This window comes from Chlorocebus sabaeus, chromosome 14 (assembly GCF_047675955.1).
Source record: "Chlorocebus sabaeus isolate Y175 chromosome 14, mChlSab1.0.hap1, whole genome shotgun sequence".
NCBI classification, from domain to species: Eukaryota; Metazoa; Chordata; class Mammalia; order Primates; family Cercopithecidae; genus Chlorocebus; species Chlorocebus sabaeus.
Window position 1 is genome coordinate 15221973 of NC_132917.1, and position 27217 is coordinate 15249189.

The window sequence follows — 27217 nt, forward strand, 5'->3', positions numbered from 1 at the left end:
CCTGATCTCACCACCCCAAACTTAAAATCAGATTACCAAGAGCAAACTGCTTCAGAGAAAAGAGAAAATTTTAAATACCCAATTAACAGATATAGTTCTGACCAACCTTTTAGAAACCAAAGCATATCCAACATTAACTAAGCAATGTTTTCCTTTCTACCTTGATTATACTGGTTCGTGACCATGCATCTACCAGACATTGCTAATGACGGCCGGTGCAGGGAAACAGTCCCAGCCAAAATTTGGAATGGGAAGGAGCCCCAGATGGCTTCTGCTTGAACCCCAGTCTAACATTTTGAACCTTACTACAAAGTCAGCGCCTTCCGTGGCTCTGCCAACTTGCTTGCATACCCTCCAATGGAAAGGGAGACATTATCTCTTGAAACAGTATATTTGATCTATGGCTAAATTTTTAGGTTTGTGATATTGCCAAAGTATACTGCACTTAACAAAATGACTATACTACCAGGAAACACGAACATTTGTACCCTTTAGAAATACAAAGCTATACATATATAGTAGTCGTAAGCAAATATAAGAATTACTAAGAATAATTACAAAATGTCAGCCAGGTGCAGTGGCTCACACCTGTAATCCCAGCACTTTGGGAAGCCGAGGCGGGAGGATTACCTGAGGTCAAGAGTTCGAGACCAGCCTGGTCAACACTGTGAAACCCCGTCTCTACTAAAAATACAAAAATTAGCTGGGCGTGGTGGCACACGCCTGTAGTCTCAGCTACTCGGGAGGCCGAGGCAGGAGAATTGCTCAAGCCCGGGAGATGGAAGTTGCAGTGAGCCGAGATTGTGCCACTGCACCCCAGCCTGGCAGACAGAGTCAGACTCTGTCTCAAAAAAAAAAAAAGAAAGAAAAAAGGAATAATTTCAAGATATCTTATGATAACTTAAGGATTTGCATAAATACTGTGAAGGTCCTCGAGGGCAGAAACATTCCCTTTTCCTGTTTGTGGTAGGAAAAAGTGTAGTGGTTAAGGACACAGTTGTGGAATTAGAATACTATGTTTAAATCCTGGTTTCTCTACTTACTGTGTAACCCTGGGCAATTACCCTATTCACTTTATATCACGATTTTCATTTCTTGTAATACTAAGATAATAAAAGTATCTACGCCATAGGATTATTATAAGGATTAAATGAGGTAACACTGGGAAAGTCACGTATAGAAGAATTCAATACTTGCCAACTATTTGTCTTCTTGGTATTGCCAGTTTCTTAAATATAGTAGATGGCAAACAAACTTTCAAATGAAATCAATCAAAATAAACACAATTTTACAAACTTTCAAAATATTTGGACTATGCTGTTAAAACTTTTTAAACAATAAAACGACAACCACTTGTTTTTCTGTTTAAACAGAAATTATCTGCAAAGCCTACTATAAAAATCGTATAAATAAAACCTAATATTCTAGGGGAAAAAGTGCACAGAATTTTGAGAAGTTAGTTTCTACTTACATCTGGTTTGGAATGCTGAAATATCTTCAGGGGAAATTTTAAGTCCCCTTTAGCTAAAGTTACTAAATATTCTTTTAATAGCTCATTAGCCACACCAGGCGACTGTTTCTCACAACGATGAAGAAAGGGAACCATCCACTGGTAGGCACTTGTCACGTATTTGTTCTCGGAACACTGAAAGTATAATCAAGCAAAACACACAAACAAGAATGAAGTTTAACTAAATGTCTTATTATATCAGACAGCAAGTTCTAAAGCTTACAGGTCCTCAGACTGATGTTAAACAGTGCAAACCCAACACTCTAAAACACACAGCCCAGTTCACGACTCACATGTGGATTGACAGGTAGCAGGAAAATGAATCACCTGCTCCTGGGGCTAGTAGAGCTGACAGCAGCAATATCACTATGGCTCATCAATATCACTATGGCTCATCAATATCACTATGGCTCATCAATATCTCTATGGTTCATCTCTTTACATCATAAGCAACGTGGGGTCCCAAGGAGCCGAAGCTCAGCTCTAGAAAACCAACATGCTGCTACTCCAGCTCAGTCATGAGATCGTCCAGAGCAAAGAGAAGGCATACCCAAAAAGAAAGCGAGTATAAAAAGAGGCAGAGACAGACAGAGGTGACCTTAGATCAACAAAGGGTGAACAAAGAGTGAACGAAAAAAGTAGAAAGAGAGATAGACAAATAAGCACAGGTTCTAAAATAGGGGCCACTAGAAAATAGGGTTTTATCTAGAAAAGTCAGGAATCTCTCCCTTCTTTTTCCTCTTCCTCTTTGCTTTGTTTTGCCCCTTTATAACCACCTTTACAAAATTCCAGATGACAGAGATAGTTTCACTCATTATGGTTTCTCCTAATTATCCCTTAAAAGATACACCTAAAGCTCTTAAGAGGAGTCAACATACAACACAAATTAATTTTAATTAGGTAGATTATCAGGAAAAGAAACTAAGATAACTGGAAGGTAAAGACAGGGAGAGACAAAAGGAAGATAAGCCAGGCGAGGTGGCTCATGCCTATAATCCTAGCACTTTGGGAGACCAAGGCGGGTGGATCACCTGAGGTCAGGAGTTCAAGACCAGTACCTAGCCAACAAGGTGAAACCCCATCTCTACTAACAATGCAAAAAAAAAATTTTTTTTTTTTTTTGCATTTTTGTTGGCGGGCATCTGTAATCCCAGCTACTCAGGGGACTGAGGCAGGAGAATCACTTGAACCCAGGAGACAGAGGTTACAGTGAGCCAAGATCGCACCACTGCACTCCAGCCTGGGCCACAGAGTGAGACTCTCTCTCAAAAAAGAAAAAAAAGAAAAAGGAAGATAAATATAAGATAGGGGAAAATGTGGAAGGGAAGGAGAGAGAAAGAGTCCAGGGAGGAAAAAGAACCTATCATGCAGTTGTGACTCTGCCCCTTCTTCTGGCCCATTCAACCTAAACTGCCAATGAGCAAAAGACTAGAAAGAGCATTGGCAGCTACCACCTCCACAGCACCATCCTTCTCGCCTGTTGACTCTGGCCGGAGTAGAAATAAGGTCCTAATTTTGGGGAAAAAGCACAGAATGATCTAAGAATCAGTGGGAAAATTCTTTTAAACACACTAACCCTGAAGCTAAGATGTTTTCTTCACACAACCACCCAGTCCTCTTAACCCTGATACTTTTTCCAGTCCTTGAAATTATAAGTAATGGGAATTTTAACAAAGTGATAGGTTAGAAACAGGATTACTAGAATCACTAGCTACTTTAGAAATACACCTAACTAGAAGGGGGGAAAAAAAAAGTTATATGGATGGGTCCGAGTAAAGGGCAAGCAAGATATAAACACAACCAAAATAGTTTTATATGTGTTTCATAAGTTCTCCATAATATTTTATTGTGAAAAAAGTCAATCTTTATTTACTGACTTCTCAGGTGTGGAGAACATTTCATCTTTGGTTTGAGACATATATGTATCAAAGTGCATAGAAAATGCTTTAAAGTGTTTAAAAAGGAAGTTAAAATAAAACCTACACTATTCATCAGCAATCTTAGTTTTTCAATGTCTTTCATCTGCTGGAGTTCTTTCAGGGTGAGAGTTACGTCACACCCAGCTTCATAAACCAATGTTTCCAGAGTAACCAAATTATCACAGAGAACCAGCAAACCAGGAATATTCCGCTCCATCCCAAGCCGAATAAGTGACAATGCACAGTCCACCTAAAATTGAAAAGCAACAATAAGTTCCTGAGGATTATATATTTCTCATCTATTCTAAAGTAAAAGTCTCCGGTACAGAATCTAATTCTTATAATCATTTATAAAATTACATTACCAGTAACATATGTTTTTCATTTACTGCAAAAACAACAGAGTACTTTATCAAATATATCTGCATCAAACTGTTTCAAATGAATTAAACAATCAGCAAGAAATACGGAAGATAAGAGGACAACCAACCTATTGTAAATTTGTAGAGTGTTACAGTTCACAAAGCAGCTTTACATATTTCTCTTTTTAATTCTTACAACATTATATTTACATAACAAGTAGAGAAAAAACACCTACCTACTAATCATAATGCCAAAATAACCTTATTTTTACTATTACCACTCTGCTTCCAAAAAGAACGTTTGTTTCGAAGGTTTTACTTTTATATTCCTGTTTAGTATCTATCCTTTCACACTCCCTCCCCTAGAAAAGTCATTCAATAAATATTTGCTGAATAACGATGGTACAAACACTTCCTTAGTCTCAATTCAAATATTTAGCCTTCAAAAGACAAAAACACAGAATGATATTCCTGCGGATGCTCAGGAAACAGTCATTTAACCCCTATTTCCTGGTCAAGTTTATGAACTGATACACTCTCTGAGTGATGGAGAAATGATCTAGTGTAGTCTAAAGCCATTATCTCTCAAACTACTTCTTACTCTCCTATTCCCAATTATTTATGAGGACCTACTATGAGATAAGCACCATTCGCCATTTCTGTTAGGAATACAAAACTGAGTAAGAGGAGGTCTCTTCCTTCAAAGATCTCTCAGCCTTGTAGGAAAAGACAACCACAATGGCTGAAGCAGAGTGTGGTGAGTGCTGTGTGTGATGCGGATCCCACAGAAGACAGCACTTAGCCAGCCTGAGAGGGTCCCAGAGGAGGGAACACTCAGCATGGACTTTAAAGAATCCAGGGGTATTCGTTAGGTGAGGAAGGAAGATTATGGGAAGGAGAGCAGCATGGAATGCAGAGATGCATGGTGAGTTGTGAAAGTACAATTCCATGTGACTGAAAAGCAGCTATGAAGGGAAGCGATGAGAAAGATGGCTAGAGTAGCAGGGACAGGCTGGATCATGAACATTATGTGTCAAGCGAAGGAACTTGCAGCTGATCAGGAAAGCAGAGGATTTCTGTGTGAGACATGTCACAAATAGATCTACACTTTGGAAAGAATACTAAGCATTTACTGACTGATGAATGAAATGTGCCTGATGAACTGGAAACGGACTAGAGTGAAAATAGGCAGGCTGGTCAGAAGAATTTTGGTTACCAGTATTAGAGAAATTCTGACAGAAATAACACTGATTTCCCATTTATTGACTGATTAGTTCACACATTTATTCACAGAGAGTAAATACTTGTTGCATATTTCCAATGTACTGGGCAAAAACAGTAAGGGGCTAAACTATGACAGTGTTCCTGAAGACCTACAAGAGAAAGAACATAACAGATAATTAAGTATATAGAATTTGTGAAATTTGGTCAGAGCAGATGAGAAATTTGAGTAAAAAGGAGTCTAGAACGATTTCTCATCTAATCCACATGAGAAATTCATATATCCACATATGTGTGTATGTGTGTGTGTAGAAGAATACATTTATCAAAAGTAAAAATTGTGTATGTGTGACTGTGTGTGTCTATGGGAGTGTGTGTGTGGTAGAGTGTGTGTGTGAGCGTGTGTGTGAGTGTGTGTGAGTGCATGTGTGAGAGAGTGTATGTGTGTGTGTGTTAGAGGCAAGGTCTTGTTACACTGCCCAGGTTGGAGTGCAGTGGGCTATTCACATTACAGCCTTGAACTCCTGGGCTCTAGTGATCTTCCCACCTCAGCAACAGAGAAAGACATGTGCCACCACGCCATGCCTGGCTTTTCATTCTATATTGACCATGTTGCTTCTGAGGTGCCCATGAGACATCTTGATACAGATGCCCAATAGTAGGTCCAAGAAGAAGAAAAAACCTGTGCCAAAGTACATGTACTTGGTTGACGATGATATTTGAGAATTGTCAGCACACACATCGTAGAACAATATTTGGGGAGAGGGACCTAAATGGGTCACAACTGCAGAGTCTCCTCTAGTAATAACAGTAGCACGCTGGGCAATAGCAAAATTAAGGGACAAGGCCAAACAATATGAGCCCTAGGACGAGACTACAATGAATGGCTAAGACAACACAAGAAACACCTTAAATAATATCACAGAAGCCGAAGAAGAACTACAAGAAAGAAACAGCGAATAGTGTCAAAAAGCAAGGATGTTAAACCACAAATGAAGGGAATATGACATTAAGAGGCAGACTGAGGTGGGCTATCAGATTTACTGAGCGTGGTCTCAGTGCGGCAGTGGGAGTCACCAGGCTGTGGGGGAAATGAGGAGTAAACAAAAATCAGAGTGGCTATTTCTGAGCTGAACTGTGACAGAAATAAAAAGCAAAAAAAAAAAAAAAAAAAAAAAAACAACCAGCAGCAGCAGCAGCCAAGGAGAATATGGCTCTATATTTTTATTTATAAAATGCAAGGGATGTGAATTTTATGCCTACAAAAAGGGGAGGGGCAGAGAGAGTAGACCCAGTATAGAAGGGGAGGTAAAAGATACAAGCCAGAGAAAACAGATGGCTGAGAAAGCCAATCTAAGCAGGTGGGACTGTGGAATCTAGAGCAAGGTAAGGAAAGAAAGTGGTTGAAAGGAAAGAAAGGAAAGAAAGAGAGCCCTCTTCCTCAGGAAAAGCTGGAAGGAGCAAGTGCAAATGGAATGGAGTTCTCAAATTTTCAAATAAAATACAAAACCAAATCATGTTCTGAGACTGATGAGGGAAGTGGTGGGGTAAAAAGAGTAGAGGAGAAGGGGAATACGGGGCAGCAATGTAATGCCAAGAAAAAATGCCAGGCAATAATAAAGGTCCACTCACAGCCCTTCAAACACCTAGGGAAGGACAAGTGAAGATGAAGTGAAGGAAGAAGAAATGCATTTCAGTTGGAAAGAGTGGTCCAAATAAATACAAGGGGAGAACAGTAGAGGGAGGTACAGTATGAGGCAAAACATGGGGACTCTCGCAGTACTTCAAGAGATACAAGTTTTTTTAACTTAATGCCTACTAATAAAAACAAAGTTCAAGTCTGAAAGAATACATCTACCTTTATAACAACTTAAAAAAAAAAAACTCTATCTCAAATGAATTCTCAGAAAGCATTAAGAAAACTTGATGCATAGAGCACAGTTTTGTGCAAGTGATAGTCTGAACATACAGTACATCAGCAATTTGGAATATAATCACCAATTTTGTGATCCAAACTAGTATTTTTAATATCAGCTTTATATGTGTTGCCTTCCCAAATACTTACTGAAGTATAAATGTTTTAAAATGAAATTACTGACACTTTAACTGAAAGTAGGCTCTAATGCAACTTACAGAACGATATCATATACCCTAAGCCCTTGCCAGATAAAATTCACCATAATAAACATTTTCCTAAACCAACAAACAAGTTTTGCTAAAGGCACTAAGGAAAAAGAAGTCCCACATCAATTAAATCTCTAAAAATGAAAAAGATAAAACTATGTCAGATATCACTTTGATCATAGCATAACCCACATGAAACATCAATACCTAATATGCAGCAAAAAAAAAAAAAAAAAAAAGCCTCTAAGTGTTTTAAAATAAATGAAAGAATGAGAGAAAGAATACAAGCCAAGTGAACTCCTCCAAAATCATCTTACTTTCTTTATAATTATCCCTTATTACTCAAAAAGAGAATTCAAGATGTCCAGGCATTATTGCTAGGTGATTTACAAATTTAAGTTTCAGAAAGCTCTGTAGGATTTTCCTTTAATACACTTTATGGTTTAGAGCAGTTTCAGGTTTGCCACAAAAATGAGCTAAAAGTACAATTTCTGTATACCTCCTGCCCCACCCTCCAACCACACAACCTCTCCCACCATCAGTACCCCCACCAGAGCCCATGAACCTGCACTGACACATCATCATCACCCAAAGGCCACGGTTTACATTCGGGTTCACTCTTCGTGCTGTACATTCCAAGGGTTTTGACGACTGCATAGTGACACATATGCACCATTATAGTAACCAATGAATAAGAGTTTCACTGCCCTAAAACTCCTCTGTGCACTGTCCGTTCATTCCTCCATCTCCCTTAGCCCCTTGTAAGCCCCGATCTTTTCACTGACTCCACAGTTTTGGCTTTCCCAAAAGTCATATGGTTGGAATCATACAGTATGCAGCCTTTTCAGATTAGCTTCCTTCACTACGTAATAGGCATTGCAGGTTCCTCCATGTCTTCCATGGTTTGACGGTTCATTTCTTTTTAGAGCTGAGTAAATATTCCATGGTGGGTACACCACAATTTATCGGTTCACCTACTAAAGGACATCTTGATTCTTCAGTGCTAACAAATACATTGCTCAAATGCAGGACGTTACTAATAACTTGCAGGTGGGGGGAGCAATGTGGGGAAAGGGGACTCATGGGAACTCTCTGTATTTCCTATTCAATTTTTCTGCAAACCTGAAATTCCTCTAAAAAATAAAGTCTATAAATAGATAACAAAATAGTTAATTGTAAAAAAAAAAAAAACCCACAGCTTATTTTGCATTCCATTGTGGCATTTTTTTTCTGTTACTAATTTTTTGAAACCGAATAATGTTTGAAATTTGGGTTACAAAATATTTAAACACCAAAAATTGAGGAATTATTAATGATCTTTCAAAATTAATGATACTGGTTGCCCAGCACTTTTTATTGACATGAGAGATTTTTTAATTCACATTCCTAGCTCAACTGACAAAACTATCTAGAAATAGTTTTTTTAATGTATAAATACACACACAAACCAGACACACTTTTCTCCTTATTCTCAAAGAGCTTTATCTAGAAGTTCAACTAGGAAACTACAAAACATTCAAACAAAACATGTCCCTCTAACAAAATTATTTTTCTTGTTAGCCAGAGATAACAGTAGAACACATATATTTGCCAAACTCCTGTAAGTCATACGGTACCACTGAAGTCTTTAAAAATGTCTAGGTTCATGTTACAACAACCTACGTATAGTTGATCTTTTTTTTTTTATTTACAGTTTTTTAAATGCAGATTCTATTTTAAAAGATTATACAGGGACCCAGATTTTGTCTGGCTCTGCCACTGTGTGTCCCTGTGCAAGACGTTCATTCTCCTTTCTGTGAACTTTATTTATAAAATACAGAATTAAAGTAATTGAACTAACTTATTTCCAGAGATTCACTTCATTGTATTATCTCTTCAGATTCTACACATTTTCAAAAGTGCATCTTCATACACTTAGGATGTCAATCACAAATGTTCTTGGCCATCACCCAAAGAGTTTAGTCTAGAATATTCCCAACAGCTCAGTAAATAATTCATCTTCAATGCTATGAGTATTATAAATAGGAATTAGGTTAAGCAGAAATTCAAGAAGTCTATCATATGGAAACACATGGGCCATGCTAGATATACTAAGTAGAAATTCATTTTATTTATTTTTAAAATTTTTTAAAAACTTGTCATTGACTTGAAGCTCAACTAAGTAGAAATTTAAACAAGGGAGTATATATTACCTCCCATGGTACTGCTGCTCACCAGAACCGCCGGATTCACCTTTCCTGTCAAATCAAAGGTGGATGGTAGGACAGGCAGTAAAAAGTCAAGATTGAACGTGGAAGAAAGAAATTGTCATCTGCTGGCTAGAACCAACCCCAAGGGAAAACCAACATACAGAAAAGGCAGGCAATAGGTCTGAGTCATAAAGTCTATTAGCTGAAGAGTCAAGATCAGTATTCAGATACCCAAGAGGTTCAGTATAATCCTCATCTCTCTCTTCCAGATCCTTCTCTAATGCAGCTGTTTGGCATCTCTGTAAAAGTGTCTAAGAACTGAGAGAAATTAGGCATGAACTTCAGAAAAACATTAGAAACGACTTCAAACAGGGTTCCTGAAAGGCAAAGTTACAATCAACTGTATTACTGCAATAAAACAGTGGATTAACCAAGCATTTGTAAGTAGACACGATCTTTTAAATTATATGGTGTTAAGCCTATGAAAAATATATAGAAAACAAGGGACAATATGTACCACATTTTGCGACTTAGGTTTTAACGTTACTTGTATGCACCTGCTCTGTAAGAATCCAAAATAAAAGCCACACAACGTTCTAATGCACAGGATAACTAAGAAATAAATATTCAATTCATCTCTTGCAATTATATACATGATTCCTACACTGCTGTTAGCCCCCACTCCACGTATTGAATCCTAAGGATCCCAGGCAGTTCCACTAACATTACTGAGCAGCAGCTGCCATTTCCCCTCACCTGCAGGGCATAATGCTCTATTTCCTCTGCTCTGGTCTGATACCAGTCCATAACCTTCTCCACCGTAAGCTGGGTCGTCCTGAACCTTAGTAACTCAGGCTGTGCAGCATACAAGAATTCACTTTCATCTTGGAGATTCGGCTCAACAACCATTCTGTGAAGCACAAAAGGACCAATTAATAACTGACTAGAATGTTGGAAAAACATATAATTTTGTGACAGACAAGGACAGAAATGGGGAGAGAGTAGGTTACAGAGACAGGGAGCACACATGGATGTGGTTTGTGTATCTTACCACATGCACACGCACCCTGACAAGATAAATGAGACTTTTTTGGATACTTAATTTATTTTCCCCCGGTTTTCCCGATTTAAAAAATCAGAAGGCATAATACATCAAAACAGCTATGCCACAAATCAATCAAATAAGTATTAACAAAATCGAAAATCACCAAGGGAGGCTTTTACAAAATATACACAGCTGGGTGCTAACCACAGGCCCGCTCAATCAAAATCACCTGTGCTGGCCAGCCAGGCCTAGTTTAGGAAAATATCCCCAGTGATTCCAATTTGAATTTGAATTAAGAAATCTTGTTTTTGATGTTCATAAAAATAAGAAGAAATACACCTTATTCATGTTGATAATATACCTCTACTAGGTGCCAGCAATTTAGTATTGTACTGACATTTGCACAGCGCAGGACTACTCTATACCATTCCCTATCAAATGTGAAGAAAAGAAACCACACCTTGGAGGAACGTACACAGGGCTAACCTCGTGGGGATCGCAGACTCTGAGGAGTTTTTAATGAGAATGATCATGGCCAATTGCCTTCCATGGTTAAGGACAAAAAAAAATAATAGAAAGTAACAAACTAAGAGATATCAGACGGGCATATGTAAAAATGCTATGTTCCATTAGGGATAGTCATTCATCTAAAGCAAGCTGGTAGTACATGACTGGTGCTACAATGGTTCTTATTGTAAGGCAATGAGCTTCGGAGTCAGAATAGAATCACACGTACAATTCCATCACAGAAAGCTGTGAAACCTGCAAATTCCTTAACTAAAACTAGTCTAAGATCTCCTTTATTCCTATTTATTCCTTTTATTCCTTTTATTTAAATGGGGAAAAACACTATACAAGAATGTTGTGAAAATTCAAAATAACAGCACTGCCTGACACAAAGGAAGTGCTTAATTTTATTTACTGTTATTTTTGTTAAAATTATTAGCAGAAACACAGCCTGTAAACATTGGGACATTTTATCCACATGCCTTAGACAACCTACTTTGCTTATACCTGCCACTACAATAAAACCTCCCTATATATGGAATGGTCCTTCACTTACTAGTCTCACAGTGTTGTTAACATTCTTCCAGGGATTTTCCCCCAGCTCTACCACACGAAGCACATCACTCCTCCTGGCATCTCTTACATCTGCTCTATTTTTGCAGGGAAAAGGGGCCAACAGTAACGTTGAGTTCATCTGATACCTCTTTCAGTTCTGTGTATTTATTTCCTTTTCAGTACCCTTTGACAGAACTGATTGCTCCCCCTTCTGGAAATGCCCTTTGCCCCTTGCCAGTCTGCCATCACGCTGTGAAGCATTCCTCCCTCTGGCTGCCCCTTTTCAGTCACCATTGCTACAGCATCCTCCTCTCCCCCAGCATGAGTACCAGCAAGGACACAGGCTTGTTAGCCCAGCTCTCTTCTTGCTTTCCACTCTCCCCAGTCTCCCCTTCAACTCTACACTATCAATTACCATAGACATTACAATGGCAACAGTACATTTTATAAACCTTTAGGTGTTTAACTTCATATCTGAGTGTGATTTTAACTGATACAGAAATCTATAGCAAAAAAAAATATTCTCCTCCAAAAGTTTCAAAGGATTTCTCTATTGTTTTCTAGTTTCTAGTGTTTTTCCTGAGGTGCCTGAGGTCATTCTGATTCTTAACTCCTTTTATGTAACATGCCTTTCTCTTCACAAGACTGTATCCCTAATATTCTGGAAGGTCATGGTGTTATGCTATAATGTAATAGGCATTTCTGAGGATGCATAATCTTCAATTCAAAGCAATAGGCTTGAATTATTTCTTATAATTTCCTCCCTTCTATTACCCATGACATCTCTTTCATCTATAACTTGCGTATTAGACTTGTTTTTTTTAAATATCTGCTCTCTTATTTTCTAGTTATGTATTTTTAACCTAATTTCTAGGAAAGTTTCTTGCTTTTATCTTCCAACTCTTCTAATTTTTATGTACCAACTATCACATTTTTAATGTCCTAAATTTCTCTTAATTCTGTTTCTATTTTATACAATGATACTGATATTTCACAAATACAGTATCTTCTCTTATCTCCAGGTAATATTAATGATAATTTTTGAAGTTTTCTTTGTGTATGTGGTATCATTATCTTTCGGTTCCATTTTCTGTATGTTTTGCCCTTCTTGTTCATTTGTTCTTCCTGCTGGAGTCTAACCTCGGATGTCCAGGAAGCTCTGCGGGGTAGCAGAACCTGTTCATTTGTTGGCTTCATTATGACCTTGTGGTGCACTAACCTTTGAGGACCATATCTCAGTATTTAGAAACTTCTTTTCAGAGGTTACTCATTCCTCCAGAAAAGAACTCTCTAAACTTATATTCGGGGAATACGCCTACATCTAGGAGCAGGGAGTGGGAAGAAAACCAGAGTTTGGACATTCAGGTCAGACATTTTCTAAATGCCCATTTTCAAACCCAAAACACAACTCCTCCTATGCTGTGCCTAATATCCAGTAATTTAAAGGTTTTCTAGCTCAATTTAGAGGCCCTCTGCCTCAATGCATGAGTCAAAAAAACAAAAAAACAACAAAAAAAACATAAACCTCTTGTCTCACATGAAAACAAAAAACAAAAAGGAAGGAGAGAGAGTGAAGGAGTATTTACCCAACTTTGAGGAGTAGGGCATAAAAAGATTCCAACAACCCTCATGTGAATTTTCAGCCCCACACTGACTCCCACCCGCTTCTGCAGTACTGGATGCCTACACATTCTGAGGCTTCCCAAACTTAAATCTGACAAGAATAAAAATTAAAACTAATCCATAACAAAATTGCATACATACCATAATTACAACTATAAAAAAAATTAATATCACTATATGTGAAAGACTGAAAGGGAATAACACAAAATGAAAACAGTTGTTGTAATAAGCATCATTTTGTAACATAATTCTTTTGTAGCATTTAATTTTTCCATTAAAAAATTTTAACATAACTGAGTCAAAGGAGGTTTTGAAAATTTCACTCAAACTTTCTAAATGAGGGAGTGTCATCAAGTAAGGTTTCATTGGTCAGACAGCACTTTGCCAGGGCCATCAGTTTACCCATCCCACAGAGAAGCCAAGATGCCTCCTGCAGGCTCATACTGACCTGCAAGCCAGCTCCTCGCACCAATCCTTAGCTCGGTGTTTGTGTTCATGCCAAGGAACGATCATCAGGGAGTCACCGTTAAAACTTAAAAAAAATAAGCGTTTAAAATGCACATTAGCCCAATGACTTAGCCACACAAGGAGTATAATGCAAATAGCATCTCTATAACGTTAATCCCTAAGATTCGTGCTCATAGTATTTTAAGTGGTACAGGATACATATTATATATACTATGTAAATGGGAAATACCATATTGCTGAATCATAAAATGGCTCAAAAAGAAAAATTACAAATAAAAAATTTGGCAAGTAATTAAAGGATGGTATGGGTAAGTTTTCATTCACATATTCTAAAAAACTCATCAAGAGCCTGCAGTGCATGTTGTTAAAACCAACACAAATGGTCGTCTGCCCCAACAGCTTACAATCCAGAGCAGTGCTGTTCAACACAACTTCCCGAGATCACAGAAATTCTTTGCATCTGTGCTATCCAACACAGTAACCACCAGCTATGTAAATGCTTACTGGTTATAAGCAATTAAAATATGGTTACTGACATTAGGAAAGTGATTTTTAATTTAATTTTAATTAAGTTAAATGTAAATAGCCACATGTGGCCAGTGGCTACCATATTAGATAGCACAGACCTAGAAGACAGGTACTAGCAAGAGTAAAGGAATGATTCTGCAGGTTGAAAAGTATCACTGAAAAGAGAAAGAAAATCTAGGCCTGGTAAGGTGGCTCATACCTGTAATTCCAACACTTTAGGAAGCCAAGGAGAGAGGACTGCTTGAGCCCAGGAGTTCAAGACTAGCCTAGGCAACATAGTGAGACCTCATTTCTACAAAAAATTTAAAAATTATCCAGGTGTGGTGGTGGCACGCCTATCATCCCAGTGTCCCAACCACTCAGAAAGCTGATGTAGGAGGATGGCTTGAGCCCTACTGAAAGGTTGAGACTGCAGTAAGCCATGATCAAGAAAGAAAATCTATAGGAGGCAAATATAAGGCCTGATTGAATATAATTAAGAATAAATTTAGGCCGGGTGTGGTGGCTCACGCCTGTAATCCCAACACTTTGGGAGGCTGAGGCAGGTGGATCACGAGGTCAGGAGATCGAGACCATCCTGGCTAATACAGTGAAACCCCGTTTCTACTAAAAATACAAAAATTAGCCGGGCATAGAGGTGGGTGCCTCCCAGCTACCCGGGAGGCTGAGGCAGGAGAATGGCGTGTGAACTCGGGAGGCAGAGCTTGCAGTGAGCCAAGATCGCGCCACTGCACTCCAGTCTGGACGACAGAGCGAGACTCCATCTCAAAAAAAAAAAAAAAAAAAAAAAAAAAAAAAGAATAAATTTAAACGGAAAAGCAAGGTAAACACAGTATGGTAATAGAGCAGAGCAACATTCCACAAGTCAGGACACCTGAGAAACAGTAACAAATCTGTCTCTCCATGAGCTGGGCACTCTCTGGTATATGACTCTTTAAAATGAAGGGCTTCAAACATTCTCTCTAAAGTTCCTTTTAGCTTTAACATCCATGAGTCTAGGAAAAAACTAAATCATTCTGAATTAAGAATAAAGACAAAAATTGTTAAAACAAACTTCAATTGCCTTGCTTTTAGTTCAATAAAACATTTTCTCTAATATTTCTGAATATCAACAGTAGCATTTTCCTAAAATTTATTATAACCCCAGAAAAAGGATTCCACTTTCTTATATTATTAGGTTATACAACATGCTTTGCACAAGAAACACTTCATAAACGTTTGAAAATTATGTTGGTGAACAGATTGGTCTTCAAGTAAAAAGTAATAAGAAACCACTGGAGGGTTTTAAAGCAGAAGAGGAAAGCTAATAAGGTCTGGGAAGGGGCAGTGACGATTCATCAATCAACAGCATCACCCGTGCAGTTATTATTATTGGGGCAAATTATCCAAAGTCAAGGTTCCCCATTAGATATACAAAATAAGATGTTTATTATATTGTATATCTAAAATACAGATTTCCAGTTAGCATGTAATATCCTAGCAAACTATGTACCAGAGATAGGTTTTTGAAGATGTGTGAGTCCATAATTTTAAATCATACAAATGATGATTTAGAATGGATGCCACAACCATACTATTCCATTTGTCACCAAACAAAATATCATTTTATTTGCTTCCATGTCAATAACTAACATTTTATCACAGATCACTGAAAAGTAAAAAAGATAACATCTGGATACAAGGATGATGATGATGATGTCAGTCTTCTCATATAAGAATAAATTATAGCAATGAATTGAGGAATGAGGAGAAAATACATAAACCTAGCAAGCTATTATGACCTTTCTAATTAAAGCAGACATGGTTCCTTAAGCTACATAAGATTTTTTCTAAAATAATTTTAGAAAAACGTATCACAAGTTGAGATTTGTATTTTCTATTCAAAGTATATATTAGATGCAAGAGTTATTAGGATCCCGCAGCAAAATAATACTTATTTGGTATGTAGACACTAGTAAGTTGTAAAATGGTTTCTTCACTGAACAGAAAGAAGAAAACAGATATATATATATATATATTTTTTTTTAACCAAAACACATTTTCACATTTGCTGTATTTTCAAGGTACAGCACAATCAGTCTCTTTCTAAATTTGCTGATCACCACTGATATGATTATGATGATGATGATGATTATAATAATAGCATTACTATTACTATTACTACTACTGCTGCTGCTATATCAGCAATGATCAGTGACAACAATAATCTTTAGCACTGATTGATCTCCTACTATGGACTAGACACGACACAATGCTGTTAACATAAAATGTCTCAAGTTAGTCCTACCAATCTAATGCAGTAGATATTATCTTCCTCATATTACAATGAGAAAACTAAAGCATAAATTAACTTGTCCATCCTAACAAAGATAATAAATTGACAAAGCCAGGATTTGAATACAACCAGTCTGAATCCAAAGCTTACACTTTTAGCTAGCATACTAAACTGCTTGTTTACTAAACTTTAGTAAACTGCCTGTAGAAAGGATATAGGGATTATAGTCTAGACCCCAAACACTTTTCCACCATTCCCCCTCCATGCATCAGGAGCCACCAGTCAGATTTGTACACAGCAGGTAGAGGGCAATTTTTTTTTTTTTTTTTTTTTTTTTTTTTTTTACAGAGACGGGGTTTCACCGTATCAATCAGGCTGGTCTCAAACTCCTGATCTCAGGTGATCCACCCACCTCAGCCTCCCAAAGTTCTGGGATTACAGGTGTGAGCCACTGTGCCCAGTCGGTAGAGGGCAATTTGAGCCTTCTCAAGATTAAATATAGACAACCCAAAAAGGACCATTTACATGCATATTAAAAGATACATTTAAACTAAGATATATAACTAATACATTACTAGTCCAATAAAACTAATATCTACAGAATATAGTTTAATCATAGGTTTAATCACTCATGTTCATGTAAAAACAAAAAAACCCTTCTTCTTGCTCTTTTTCTTCCAGGATGTTTCTACAAAATAATATATTTTAAACCAAATTTTAGGCATATAAAGTACTAATAAAATCACCATAAGTTCTTTATTTTGCTTCAAATGATAATGTTTGAGAAATAAACAGGATGTTCTCTCCAGCCAACATAAAAACTCCTTAAAGTCAGGATTCTTGTTTATTTTGTCTAGTGCTATATCCTCAGCACCCAAAATAGTGCCTGGCATTTAGCAGACTCAAAAAACTGTATGTAGGTTGAATTAATTGACAACACAACAAAAAGATTTTAAGGTGATCTCAGGGATATCACAAAAATTTAAGATTGGAATATAGCAATGGAAGGGGATAGTTTGTTCATAAAAAAAATGGATATGTCAAGGAGGTATGTTTATACAGAATCTACAGGTATAAGAGTGAGAACAACAATGCTTTCCTAATACATATTATTAAACTGATGGAAGGGCAAGCTACACTAGTAGTAATGGTATACATCTACTAACTGGATAGTGGGATATCTCATTATATTTCAGTTAATAAAAAAAAAAAGACAAGAATACATGTTACCTTAAATGTCACCATTCTTTACATTTCAAATTAATTATTGGTTCTGTTCTTACCCTTGAACAGAACCAATAATTTGAACAGAAAACTGCCCAAATTTTAGCTACTTATTCTTTCATTAGGTAAGCAGAATGACAGAATGTTTAATAAAATTCAGAGAAAACCCTTTTCATGGATTCTATTCACAATTCAAATATTAGACATTAAGACAATTACTAAATGGGTTAGGCAAAATTGTAGCTGGAAAAAAACCTAGAAATCATACCGTTCCTCCTATAGAACTATAGAAACTTTGGGTAAGTATAAAACTTACACTTGAATCACAAGTTCTATAAACATGAAACTGCATTTACATATACTTTATTTCATCTTATTTTTCTATTTTTCCCCTGCTTGGGAAATCTTAAGAAGTAAATACATCGTCTCCACTTAAAAAAAAAAAAAAAAAAAAAAAAAGGATTATATGGTAAACTCAAATTATCTCTTTACAAAATAATGGCTGCTTTTGCTTAATTTTAGGATTCTTTATATTAGAACCCTATTCATTGTTTTATTTCAAACAATAAACTATGCTGGCTTTCATTTGATGGTAGCATTTATCTGTCAGCAGGAAAGGAATGAATATAACAAGTTCTATTATATCCAACAATTCTCCCACCAATTATTTCTCAAACTAAGTACAAATGTTTTATTTCAAAGAAATTTCTGGAAGAATAAACTTTCAAAAAGTTCTTTTATTCATGTTCTATGCTTTGGAAACAAAAGGTTAAATAGACAGTGTATTACTTGTAATTGCCACCTTTTATGCATTGGCTTTAAAATGTGGAGTTACATTTATTTCTATTATTTAGCAGAGAATAAAACATTCTGGCAAATAAAGAATAAAAATAATAATAACTGGGACCTACATGTATAACTACACTGTGGTTACCATCACTGAACAAGTCAAATTGGTCTGAAACTCAACGGGAAACCAATTTAAAAGTTAGTAATCACTCATAACACCAAGCTGGAAAAAAAAAAAAAAAAAAAAGCTATCCAAAGGCATTATTCAGAGTTCTCTTCTGGACCAATGGGATTCAATTTCATTTATAAATAACTTAGAAAACAGAGCAGAAACTGAGAAGATATTTTGAAACTTACCAGTATTCTCAGAGGCTAGCAATGTGTAGAAGAGAGACAAGAGTGAAAACAACAGCACTCTAGGATTTGGATTTGCCTCCTCCCTTCACCAGCTTAATCTCTGGGACCCAGCTGCCTCATCTACTTAGTAAATACCGCAATACTGCCTGCTCAAATGAAAACGACACTAAAGCAAAGATTTTCCTGAATTCTAATCCATAATACTTAAGAGTATGCTCTTAGAGAAGTCTAACCTCTGGGTTAGAATTGCGAGTCAACCTTTCATAGCTATAGAACCTTGATGGAGTTACTCAAACTGCCTGTACCTCACCTTCCTCACTAGTGAAAACGGGATAATAACAGTATTTAGCTCATTTGGATTAGGAGAAAATCAGATTCGTTAGTACATAAATGGTCCCTAGAAGAGTACCTGGCATACAGTAAATGTTATAAAAACATTAATACCAGCAAGAAGGTTTTTCACAGTAGTGAATACAATATATATATGACTCTGGTTGACATTTCAAGATCTACTTTATGATAAATAATAGCATCATATTAATAATTGTATCAATGTTTACATTTCCAAATACCTAACAACAGTGATAACCTCCACTTATACCATTCTGAGTAAAATGGCAATTAACAGTAATATGAAAATGTGATGAGTTGATTTTATGAAGTAGAAACAAGCATCCATTTCCAAAAGGCATTGTCTCTGTCCCAAATGCTTCAAACCAAGTTTTAAAATTAGTTTTTAACCATGAGCAAAGGACAATTTGATTATTATAAAGGAGAACTAGTTTGGAAAATCATTAAAGTACAAGAGAAAGCCACAAACTTCAATGAGAAGTATTAAAGAATTTCCCAGGGCCAGGCCTGGTGGCTCACACCTATAATCCCAGCATTTTGGGAGGCACAGAGAAGGGAAGATTACTTGAGACCAGGAGTTTGAAACCAGCCTGGGCAACAGAGCAAGACCTCATCTCTTCAAGAAAAAGCATAAGAAAAAAAAAAAAAAGACTAGCAAGGATGTAGGGGAAGGAGTCACAGGCCCGTAGTCCCAGTTACTTGGGAGGCTGAGGTGGGAGGGTCACTTGAGCCCAGGAGGTGAAGGCTGCAGTGAGCTGTGATTGTAACACTGCATTCCAGCCTGGGTGACAGAGAGAGACTGTCTCAAAAAAATAAATTAGTTAAGTAATTTCCCAAAAAGTCAGTTATATAACTAAGAAAGGCTGCTCGATACAAGGTGATTAATGTCAACAAAACAAGAGAGACAAACAAAACAGATAACTAGAGAAAACAGATGACAAGAGAGACAACAAAAGAGATTACTAGAGAAGTCACTGGTATGAAAACTGACCTTCACCAGTATCACTTGCCTCTTGGGCAGATTACCCTAATTTTGAACAAGAGACACTGAAGGTCCTCAGAACAATGACGGATGCCTATGCTCATTACAAAGAAAGTCACCAGGAAAGAAATCCTCAAGCATAATTTCAATGGCCTTGTACTTAATAAGCTAAAATGATGCGCATCAAAAAGTCTCCCAAATAAAACACTTAGGTAATAAGTTTTACATTCTGAATTTGGTGTTATATACATAAAATATTTATAAATATATTGGTTTTATTGTTCATTTATTTTTGGTATGATGTTCATATTTGCAGTATTACACTGATGAAAAATAGGGACTCGACTTAAAATTGATTAACTACAACTTTCATTTATAGTAATTAACTATCCTGTAGGCTTGAGGTTGCTAGTATTCCATTCAGTGAGGGAGAATATATATTAAATGTAGTAACACGGAAAGATCTGAGATCTGAGTCAACCAAGGATTGATGAGAATAATCCTCATACAGGGGAGGCCCAAAAGTACATATCTACAACTACCAAATGGGAAGAAATATGAGAGCAATCTAATAAATTCCACTCCCTATTCTGTTACTTAGACTGACACGTGGAGAGAAAAATAGAGACCCTTATTTCACATTACATGAAGACAAGCAGATCACGACAAATAGCCTTTAGACTATTAAGGACACCAGAAAAACTACTTTCAGAACAAAGATAAAATTATAAGACATTTAAATTTACCAACTACAAAACTACTGAAAAGTACCAAAATATTCAAGAACTATATCAGCGTTCATTATAAAACCTAACCCTATGTGAGTATGTAGTGCTAATGGATTTTGAACAAAAAGATGAGAGGAAAGAATACTTTTAAATGTCCTTTTCATTCATCTTACCAAAAAAAGCACAGATTATGCCTATGCAGACCCCAAGCCAAAGGAAGACTGATTTCTTCACAGCCACCCTTTAGAATCCCCGTATGTTCTTGCCTCTAAACTGTGCTGAATGGACATTTCGCACACTATTTATAAAACCATTCAACTCTGCCCAGCCTATGTATAATACTTATACAGTACTTAACTATCTGCAAGCACAAATATAAATTCTAAGCAATCACATATGTAAACTCGGCAGCCCTGAGAGATAGACAATATTATCTTCCCCATTTTACAGGAGAGGAGACACAGGCACAGAAACACTAAGCAACTTCTCCACGGTCAAATAGCTAAGTTGCAGCTTGAATTTGAACCCAGGCAGTCTGGTTCAAGTCTATTCTCTCAGCCACTGTGGTATTTTACTTATTTGAATCTCGCCTTTTCCAGCTCAAATTCCAGCTTCCCAAAGATGTTACGGCAGCCATTCCAGTCCATGATTTCTTTTTGTTCTAAATCCTCACTATTTATCTGGACTACCATGTGGCATTTAATCTTTCGATAGCGTATAAGTGGTATACTTCTCAAGTTCCCTGGAGTTCTTATTTATTGTTAATTTCCTAGAATGTCTCCCCACTAAAAGCAAATATTCTCTGGTAAATACCCCTTTGTGTCCATCACAACTCCCAGTGCTGTTACATGCATAATAATAACATATAAGCAATAATTTTAATTAAATTTATATAAATGTATTATTTCACTTAATCTTTAATCATAAACACCCTACAAGGTACATATCACAATTATAAATTTCCAGATAAGTAACTCACATGAGCTCAAAAATAGTCACTAATGAATGAATGATCAGTAGGAACAGATCATTGATACTCTCTTCATTCTAAAATCAGAGCTCTCAAAGGAAAAAACTCTTAAGAACTAGAAAGATAACATTAAATCAAGTTGTGAAAACTTATTTCACATTAAATAAAAACTATAAAAGTCAACTTAAGAGGAGGACTACATAGCTAAGACTATTTGTCTATAGATAACCCTTTCTGCATTCATCTCACTGCTACTGTAAGTATTTATATACATATATTTCAGAGGAGGGTACTTTATACTCCCAGTACCTAACTCACAGTAGTATCTCATTGAAATGATTCAATCAAGTAACTAATTAGCAAGCTTCCTGAAATGAATCACTGTGCTTCTCTAGCTTGTGAAAAATCCTCCAATGACAGAAAAAATTATACTTTGGAAACCAAGTTATACAAAGGCAGCAGGAAGGAAAAAAATGTTGCTATAAAATATTCAAAAAGAAAAATTAAAAATCATAAAGATAGCACGTTAACCTCATCTAAATGGATAGAAAGGTAGTATGATTCACAACATGCATATTTATAATGTTGTCTTTAACTGTGTCAATCAATGCAGTGTTCATTAGAGGAAAAAAATTGAAACTTTCTGATGTTCCCAGACCAAGCTTATCAGACTTTCTTCCATGTTATTAAACATCTCATGTATTTCCGTTACTGCTGTCATTGCACTGAATTATAATTATTTATTTATGTGTCTTGCTCCTTCACTAAACTATGAGCTCCTTCAAAGCTTTCATCATTTTTGATTCCTTAGTGGAATACCTGGCATTTATTTAAACCTTACTACATATTTAATAGATGGATAAATGGATGGAAGGAAGGACAGAAGGAAGGACAGACTGAAGGATGAATGGATGATTATGTATAAATAAATGAAAAAACAAAAACTATCCCCAAATCATAAGGGTATATGCAATGCTTTCCTGTGGCAAAAGATTCGAAAAACGCACACAAGATTTTTTTTCAAATGTTCATAATTCTAAATTCCCAAAATGGTCTATACAACTCCCTATTTTCCACCCACGCCATCAGCAACAATGCAATGTTCTACAGGACAGGTGGCTCTTCGCCTGTGTATGAGCACTTATGAGTACAAAGAAATGTGGAATTTAGCTGGGCACGGTGGAGGATACCTGGAGTTCCAGCTACTGGGGAGACTGAGCAGGAGGATCACTTGCACCCAGGAATTTGAGACCAGTCTGGGTGACAGAGAGTCTCCATCTCTTAAAAGAGAGAGAGAGGTGGAAAGTCCTAAGCTATTAATAAAGAAGCACAAAGGCTGTTTGCCCTGAGATACTGCTGCACAAGTCTATTTCAGCCTTTTACAATCACGAGTTCTTTGAGTCTAGGCAAAATTACACTGCAGACAGGCATACAATCACAGCTGAAGAAATGACCCTGGAAATGAAGAGGGAGAGGTTCTGATGTCAGTTCAACAGAATGTGACTAGGAAGACAATAGTGTAGCTACCTGCAGGGCAAATAAGTCTAACACACTTCTAGTGTTGATGAGGTTCAAAATTAAACTAGAGTTAGGTAGAGAAGGGAAACAAAACACTGAAGAATTTGAAGAAAACAGTTCTTATGATTACTAATATAGATTTTTAACTACAAACATTCATTCATTCTACAAACCTTTATTGAGCAACTAAAATTTTAAAAAATAAATACAAAGGTATTGCTTCTGCCCTCAAGAAACACAAAAATAGACCAGAAAATAGATGCTATAATAATAAGTTGACAATTGAGACACAAAGTGCCACTGGTATTCAAAGAGAAAATGACTCAGAGGCAGAATGAGATCCAAGAGTCCAAGAATGAAGTGGGATACATGTCACTGTTTCTTCAAAAAATTGTCCATAAATGTCCTTGAGAGAGAACACATGGCACCAACTCTCCCCAATGCCTGCGCTGACAGTGAACCTCTGGGACAGCAATTTGGAAAAAGAACATCTCTGGCTCTCAATATATTGCAGCTTTGCATATTTGTTGTTAGCAGTAATGAAAAGTCCATGTGTTAAAATAGACTGTATTTCAACTACATTTCTAGATCACTTTCTGTAATTTTCAGATTAAGGAAAGCCTTTCACCTGTTCCTAATTCTGAAATCCATTTAATCAACTGCATAGAGAAGCTAACCTTATAGTACACACCATGAGGTGGCTGGTGGAACTTGTATTTTGATTAAATAAATCATATGTTATGGGAAAGGACAAAAAAGGGCTCCATGACAACAGGGATAAGAACTCAACTAATGAGATGAACAAAACTACACAAAACAGATTAATAAAAGATCAGCTCAGGAAAATCACTTTAAAACACTAAAAGAGAACTTCTGCTTTGAATAACAATAAAGTATGGAGTAACAGGAACAGTACTGAATCTCTTCAATTAATCTAAAAAGCTATCACCACCACCACCAACAAAAATAGACAGCAGGACACCAGGCACTGCAGGATAATGACACTAAGGGAAGGGCAAAAAGCAAAGTGGGCCCAGCAGTGCCCTCGCTCACTGCCTGAAGAGAAGTGACAGGCTGCAGCATAAAAAAGGGAACTCTAAACAAGGCCTGGCAGGCCTTCTGGGCTGCAGAGACAGAGTTTGAAAGTCAGAGAGCCAAGGTAGCTAGAATTTACAGACAATGTATCAGAGAAGAAAGAATGTGCACTGAGAAAGAAAGCTCCAAAAATCCTGGGAGGGTTCCCTCTAGTCATTGACTAAGCACTGCTCAGTGCGTACCTGTGATGAAATCACACAAGGATGGGGAAAGAACCAAACAAAGGAGCAGAAGGAACATCCCTGGACCTCCCATAGGGCCAGGAATAGTTCATGTTCCCATCAGCCAAAATAGAAAAAAATAGTAATTTGTAGGGTATCAGGTTTTATTATTTTTATTATATATTACACATTTTATTTTATTATTTATAAGAATATTACCTCTGCAGGAGAGCAAAATTAGCCTTAGACTAAAGGCTGCGCTGTTCCCACTAACAAGGCTAAAAGGTAAGCCTCAAAAGCATCAAAGTTTTTGAGTAACTGTACCCCAGAAAAAAGCTTCAGAATACTTCCAGGAATAAAAAAACACACACCACCAATGACATGAGAACAAGAGGTACAGAATATTAAAGACCTAAATCAAACTTCTAGAAATGAAAAACACAGTCTTGGAGATTAAAAAAAAAAAAAAAAAATACACTGAAGGCATCAATTATAGACAAGTCAGAAGAAAAGAACAGTAAATTTAAGGACACAGAAATTTAAAAATCCAAAATAAAATCAGTATAAAAAAGAACTTTTTTAAATGGGTTGTAAGATATGATCACATGGTCAACATACATATAATTGGAGTCCCAGAAAAAAATTTGTGCATATTGGGAAGGAGAAACAGGGAAGGGAAAAAAATATTTGAAGAAATAATGACCATAAATTTCCTAAATTTGGTGAAACTCTTAAGTCCATAAATCCAAGGAGCTTGATAACCAACAACAAGAATAAACACAAAGAACACACCAAGGCATATAATAATAAAATGGCTCAAAACTAGTTATAAATAAAATCTTACAAGCTCCAAAGAAAACAAGGCACATTATGCAAAGAGAAACAAAGATAAGAATGACAGCAGACTTCTGCTTAAAGCAGTACAAGCCAGAAGACAGAAGAGTAGCTCCAGTGAGGTACTAAACAAGTACAACTGTTAGCCTAGAATTCTATGGTCAAAAAAAAAAATCTTCCAAAACTAAGCAAAGACTTCTCCAGAGACATAAAAGCAAAGAGAATTCAACAACAGCACTGCAAGGCATGCTAAAGGAAGTCCTTCAGGCTGAAGGAAACTGACACCAGATAGAAATTGTATCTACACAAAGCAATGAAGAGGACTGGAAATGGTAAATATGTGTGTAAAAACAAAATATGTTTTCAATTTTTAAAAATTACTAATTAGAGCAAAAATAACAAAAATGTATTATGGAGTTCATAACACATGCCTCTAAAAGTTAAATGTATGGCAACAATAGTACAAAAGCCAGAAAGAGGAAAATGGAAAACTATTATTGTAAGTTCTTACGTTATACATGAAGTACTACTAAACTATTTGAAGGCAGATTATTATAAGTTAAAGAAGTCTACTATAAACCCTAGAGCAACCACTAAAAAAAAAAAAAAAATCAAAAGAAAGTGTAACTAACAATTCAATGAAGGAGATTGAATGTAATCATAAAAATATTCAAATCAAAAGAAAACAGAAAAAGAAAAAAGGGGAAACAATGAAAAATTGAGACAAGTAGCAAACAGATATCAAAACAAATACCAAAAATGGGACAAGTAGTTAACGAACACCAAATACCAACACATGGGACATGTAGTGAACAAATGAAAATATCAATGGGACAGTAGTAAACAAATACCAGCTTAAAACATCAGCTTTATACTGAACCACACTGAACCATGCCTGGAATACAAACGTTAAGTCTCAGCATGCCAATTAAAAGCTACAGATTGCCAGACTGGATAATACAGAAAGATCCCATTGTATGTTGTTCATAAATAACACACTTCAAATTGTTTTTAAAAGTCAGTGTACATCCAACATTAGAAAAGCAAGAAAGGCATCTGACTTGAAGGACATGAGAATTTCATCACTGTTGAGAGGCAAAAACAGTTCTTCATGTTTTCCCAGAGTTTAGGTAAAATAATTCTCTTGAACCACTCCCTGTGATTAAGAGAAAAGGCTAATGTGCTGTGTTAGAAACCAGGGTAGCGGCTCTCTTGGCTCTCTGGAGTGAGATGGCTAGAAGATGGTAAAAGGAGACAGCACGAGAGATGCTGGTAATATTCTGTTTCTTAAATCTCGTTCACTTTGTGAAAATTCATCGAGTTGCACATTTATGATTTGTTCATTTTCCTGTATCCATAATTCAATTAAAAGTGAAATTTAAAACCTCAACTTCATTTGATGCAGTGCTCATTAAGCACTTTATTAGTAATTTGGAAGCTCAGGTACCTCACACCAGGAAAGGGGCACTGTCTTAGATAATAAATCCAAGCATCAGTGTTATCAACAAGAAATATTCCTGTCTTAGTCCATTTATGCTGCTAGAACAAAATACCTGAGACTGGGTAATTTATAAAGAACGGAAATTTATGTCTCACAGTTTCAGAAGCTAGGAAACCCAAACTCAAGGGTTTCGTGTCTGGTGAGGGCCTAGTCTCTATTTCCAAGATAGTATCATGTCGCTGTGACCCCCAGAGGGGATGAAGGCTGTGTCCTCACATGGTGAGAGGAACAAAACAGCAAGAGAGCACTTCTTTCTCTCAAGCCTTTATAAGGGTGCTGATCCCATCATGCGGACTTGGCCTCCCAAAGGTCACACCGTTTAATACTGTTGCACTAAGAATAAAGTTTCAACATGAATTTTGGAGAGGGCATCATCAACCG

General features: G+C 36.6%; 1 protein-coding gene across 2 annotated transcripts in view; it reads right to left on the reverse strand.

Annotated features, from left to right (window-relative positions):
- Nucleotides 1–27217, reverse strand: part of NBAS (NBAS subunit of NRZ tethering complex) — a 414675-nt gene that overhangs the window by 243622 nt on the left and 143836 nt on the right. For both annotated transcript variants that reach the window (XM_038006212.2, XM_038006211.2), the window contains exons 22-25: nucleotides 13504–13587; nucleotides 10082–10235; nucleotides 3494–3679; nucleotides 1472–1645 (exon numbers count right to left, since the gene is read on the reverse strand). In XM_038006212.2, coding sequence (XP_037862140.2) covers nucleotides 1472–1645; nucleotides 3494–3679; nucleotides 10082–10235; nucleotides 13504–13587 — 598 coding nt within the window. The remainder of the gene's footprint in view (nucleotides 1–1471; nucleotides 1646–3493; nucleotides 3680–10081; nucleotides 10236–13503; nucleotides 13588–27217) is intronic.